The sequence below is a fragment of the Capra hircus genome, chromosome 23, assembly GCF_001704415.2.
Source record: "Capra hircus breed San Clemente chromosome 23, ASM170441v1, whole genome shotgun sequence".
Taxonomy (NCBI): Eukaryota; Metazoa; Chordata; class Mammalia; order Artiodactyla; family Bovidae; genus Capra; species Capra hircus.
This window is the reverse complement of record NC_030830.1, coordinates 20,613,769-20,619,221: the sequence shown is the minus strand read 5'-3', so window position 1 is coordinate 20,619,221 and position 5,453 is coordinate 20,613,769. Positions and strand designations below refer to the sequence as shown.

At 37.1% G+C, this 5,453-nt stretch overlaps 1 protein-coding gene across 1 annotated transcript; it reads left to right on the top strand.

Moving 5' to 3' along the window:
- LOC102190403 (olfactory receptor 5V1-like) lies at positions 1,615 to 2,589 on the top strand. Its single transcript, XM_005701663.2, has one exon. The coding sequence runs from the start codon at positions 1,615 to 1,617 to the stop codon at positions 2,587 to 2,589; it is 975 nt and encodes a 324-aa protein (XP_005701720.2).

Here is a 5,453-nt window from a genome sequence, read left to right as displayed (position 1 = left end):
CTTAGAATGATGAAGAAACAAAAAAAAAATGTTTAAAAATCAATTTCTCATCAATGGTTTTGGCAATGTGATATCACAATTAACGATCTCAGTAAATTAAGTATGCTATAGGATAGGATAATTTACTGAGATCGTTAATTGTGATATCACATCGCCAAAACCATTGATGAGAAATTGATTTTTAAACATTTTTGTTTCTTCATCATTCTAAGCAATCAGAATGGATCACTGGTCAAACTAAAACTGTTACTTTTACATCATAATACATAAATATTTTTCTGGAATTTTGGAGACAGAGTTTATCATAATTTTCCATATGACTCAGGGCTTCCCCTGTGGCTCAGCTGGTAAAGAATCTGCCTGCAATGCAAGAGACCTGGGTTCAGTCCCTGGGTTGGGAACGATGGGATCCCCTGGAGAAGGGAACGGCTACCCACTCCAGTATTCTGGCCTAGAGAATTCTGTGGATTGTATAGGCCGCAGAGTTGCAAAAAGTTGGATATGACTGAGCAACTTTCACATCACATATGACTCAACAGGGAATCAGAAAATTAAAATGATCTTCCCGTGTTCAAACATCTAGTGGATTGTAAAACTGAGGAGGGAACCCAGGTATTCTGACTTGTTGTGAGACGTGTTCTCTTGTTTGTTTCAAGTTTTCTCTTATCGGCTAAGGTTGTTGTTGGTGACCATACCAGTTAAAGAGAGAGAAGTTTGACTTTTAAATTTCCTGCTCTGAATGCAGATACAGGACTTAGTGACTAAACCACCAGCATCACGATATTTGAGGCTAAAATGAGACAAAATTATTGTTTAAAATTTTTATTTATTTGCCTGGTCTTACTTTTACAGCAGTGAAAACTCCAAGTCCTAATCACTGGACCACCAGGGAAATTGTATGACAAAATTTAGAGCACTGGAGAGTGGTTTCAATAACTAGTTTCATTGATAACAGTGTCATCTTCAAGTCTTAGTGTCATGGTTTGTAAGAGTCTGTTCCAGGATATGCTTACTAGTGTCAACTATTGTTTTTTAAGATAAAGTTTTATCAAAGTACCTGGTGTCACATTCTGGAACTATCTTGTTTTTGGAATTTTCTATTCCACTTTCATTTTTTTAAACTATAACTTAAATAAAAACCATAAAAACCAATCTCTAAGTGTGCAAGGAAGACAAGGAGGCATCACAAGGAGAAACTCAAATAACCCCACAACTCTTGAAACAAATTATGTGATGGATATTTACCAGTCATCTCTAAGACACAACGAGGTGTTAGGAAACGGGCTTGCCAAGACCTATTTACATAAATAGGTCTTATGCTGCACATAGACTTTTAAAATATTTACTTTTTCCTGTAAAGGTGTTGCTGATATTCTGTAAGAGATGGGTCCTATAGGAAAAGTTTAAATGTGTGTGTCGAAGGCTTATGTGATGATTGCAGTACAGCACTGTAACTTGTCATGGATTCTAAATTTGAGTGTTCTTTTCCTGATATTTTCTGATGATTATTTTATCTATAAAGTTATATGTTCTTGTTTTGTAGATTACTGCTGTTGCAGCACATGAATACTGCAATCTGTACTGCTTCTTTCTCGATTTCCGAGAGAAAACATCATGGAAGGAGAAAATTACACTCTGTCTGAATTTATCATCTTAGGATTCTCTGACTTAAACGATGTGCAGCTTTTATTCTTTACCACATTTCTTATGATCTATCTCTGTACCCTGGGAGGAAATATTTTCATTATTTGGGTAACATTGGTTGATATACGACTCTATACCCCCATGTATTTTTTTTTAAGGAATCTGGCCTTTCTTGATATCTGTTATACCACCACTAATGTCCCCCAGATGATGGTGCATCTCCTATCAAAGAAGAAAAGTATTTCCTATGGGGGCTGTGTGGCTCAACTTTTTGCATTCCTTTTCTTTGTGGGGGTAGAATGTCTCCTCCTGGCAGCCATGGCATATGATCGTTACATTGCAATCTGTAAACCTTTAAGGTATTCAGTTATTATGAACAAGGTCCTATACAGCCAGTTAGCAGCCTCCTGCTGGACTGGTGGTTTCCTCAACTCAGTGGTGCATACAGTACTGACGTTCCGCCTGCCTTTCTGTGGCAACAACGAGATTAATTATTTCTTCTGTGACATCCCCCCTTTGCTGATCTTGTCTTGTGGGGACACTTCTGTCAATGAGTTGGTGTTACTCATCGTTGGGGTCTTCATTGGATGGGCTCCTTTCCTAGCTATCATCCTTTCCTACCTCTACATTATCTCCACCATCTTGAGGATCCGCTCCTCAGAGGGGAGACAAAAGGCCTTTTCTACCTGTGCCTCCCACCTGGTCATTGTCCTTCTCTACTATGGCAGCTCCATCTTCACATACGTGCGGCCCATCTCATCTTACTCATTGGCAAAAGACCGACTGATCTCAGTACTGTACAGTGTGGTGACCCCTATGCTAAACCCCATCATTTATACTTTGAGGAATAAGGATATCAGAAAGGCCCTGAGAGCTGTGGGAGAAAAAGTAGCAACTTTCAAACTTCATTTCCCTCGAAGTGTAGTGTTTCTTTTTCTCTCATGATAAATATAGAAAATTATCTGTATAACCCATGCAATCTGTTTTTTCTTGCTAGCAGTACTGAATTCAATGATAAGTGGGACAAAATGTTAACAATAGATTAATCTGGGTAAAGGATTAATGGATTGGGGGGGTTCTCTTCTTATTCCTGAAATGCTTCTGTATATTCTATACATTTGAAACTATATCTAAATAAAAAGTTAATTTGAATCTTTTGAGCATAAGTAAAACTACGATGTGCTTGTCTCTACTTGTGCACACTTTTTTTGGTATTTTAACCTCCATATCAAATATAGTGAACAGAAGCTGCTCAATCATGTCCAACTCTGCGACCCTAAGGATTTAGCCTGCCAGGCTCCTCTCTCCATGGGATTTTCCAGGCAAGAATACTGGAGTGAATTGCCATTTCCTTCTCCAGGGGATCTTCCCAACCCAGGGATCAAACTCAGGTCTCCCACACTGCAGGCGGACTTTACCGTCTGAGCCACCAGGGAATCCCAAATATATTCAAACATATCAAATATATTTTTCAGTTAATTTATTGTTCTTAAATTTTGTTTTGTCTTATGGTGAACTAACTATCCATTGACTTGTGGTTCTCTCACTTTCAGCATTTATCTAAAAGTTGTCTTCCTTTGTCACTGTCCTTCTTACATTTATTGTACATTCCTGGTGGCTCAACTGGTAAAGAATCCAACTGCAATGTGGGAGACCTGGGTTTGATCCCTGGGTAGGGGAGATCCTCTGGAGTAGGGAAAGGCTATCCACTCCAGTATTCTGGCCTGGAGAATTCCATGGACAGAAGAGCTTGACAAGCTACAGTCCATGGGGTTGCAAGGAGTCAGACATGACTTAGCAACTAAGCATAGCACCAGTGGTTAGAACTCAGAGCTTTCACAGCTGTGGCCTGGGTTCAATCCCTGGTGTCAGGGAACTAAGATTCTGTAAGCCACATAATGTGACCAAAAAAAGAGAAAGAAAGAAAACAGAAAATATATAATTTCCCTTATCTTCAGAAAGGATATTTATCATAATAGTACAAACAATAACCTTAGATTTTTTGCAATACTTCAAAGATCCCATACATAAAAATGTAAATTAAACAAACTTATTCCCATTGTTTATTCTTTCCTGTTTGTTTATCATTTCCCCAAATCCTTCCCTTTTCTGTATCTGTGGAATTCAGTTTATAATTCATATTTTTAGTTTTTATTATATTGCTCTAACTGTTATCACTTTTTTTTTGCATTTACAAGGTGTTAGACTTTTGAAGGATAGAGCTAGCTCTTCTCTTTTATATTCTCATCACTCCCTTTTGCTCATGATCAGCCAAAGGCTCTGCCCCAAATTTACTATTAAAGAATTAATCTAGTGACTTCACAAGCACACCAAAAAAGGGTATAAATTGATACTTATGGAAGAGAAATATGGAGAAAATAAGTCTCTAGAGAGAAAATCCCAAGACATTAATGTCCAGATACCCCCAGGGAGGTTTATACAGGATTTAGTCTGTTTGTTCTCTCAAATAAAAGATGGATTTGCTGAGATTCAGTCTCACATCTAGATAGAGGTTGCTTGCAATAAAATGGGTGTAAGAGTTTTGAACAGCTGGAACTATCTCTGATGATCTTATTCAGGTAGACAGTAAACACAGCTGATCTCTGATTTTTGGATATCCTTTTTGAGCCAAAATTTTATTTTATTATAAAGTATGTAAAGACAGATGTGTAGGACAAATTGGCTGAGAGTAAACAGAAGAAAAGTGAGCTTAGATTAGAGGAATAATTTTCTGAAGAAAGGGCGTTAATATAATTGGAAAAAGCAAGTGAAAGTAAATGGGGAAAATTCTTTGAATCTAAGCTGTGAAAATTACAGAGTGGACGAGCAGGTGGGTTCACGGCACAAATCATTAGCAAGTAAAGCTTTGAATTTCTCAGTCTATGTGTGTGTACATTTTTGTTTTGTTTTTTGGTTGTTTGTTATTTGTTTCAGGGTAGACTCTGATTGTAATCAAGTTAAGTCTACGTTTTAATTAAATGTCTGAGTGCCTATATCTGTTTAGTGGTGTGTGGGTATGGGTGTGGGTGTGTGTAGGTGGGTGTGTGTGTTACTGAGAATTAGAGAAAATATAAAGAGAAGAAGAAAGTGAAGTAGAAAAAAAAATTACATGAGTAATACCTTAATATATGTCCAAATTAATTATACAAAAATGACAGGTTCTAGTTCTAGTCAAACAATATGTTAGATTTTACCTACTGTTTATATAATTACATAAATTTGCAATAGTATGATTTTTAGTGGAAGATGGATGGTGCTATTATCCAGGAAAAATGTAATAATTTTCAAAACTCTGTATGAAGTACTTACTTAAGTATTAATATTTTCACTTGAGTACATCCCCAGTTTCTGATATATGCATAGGTAATAATGTCCTTCAATTATATTTATGACTCCTGAGATTAATCACTTCTCTCCCAACTCCATTTAGAATATTTCTTCTATATCCATATTCATGGAGTGCAGCTCCTAGATTTTTGTTTTCTTTCACCAATAATGTAATTTCTTAAATTTTAAATACTGTTTATTGTAGATTACTGGTGATTACGAGTGAAGTGACACAGAACATACAAGACACACAAGAGACAGACAGGACACCACTCTGGCCAGAGGAACAGAACTGGGCAAACTAATTGCCGTTTATTATTATACAGCCCTCCTTAGGCAGAATTCCAGACTGTAAGAATAAGCCTTTTCAGTACAGTGCAGGTGCATACATGTTATCATACAGCGAAGGGGAGTGAAATCTCTGTCTACTGAAGAGTCTGCACAAAGCCCTCATCTCCCTCTTATCTCAAGAAGGGAATGCT

What these genes read in the sequence shown, in the direction of transcription:
- LOC102190403 (XM_005701663.2), top strand. Translation starts at nt 1,615, where the DNA reads ATGGAAGGAGAAAATTACACTCTGTCTGAATTTATCATCTTAGGATTC.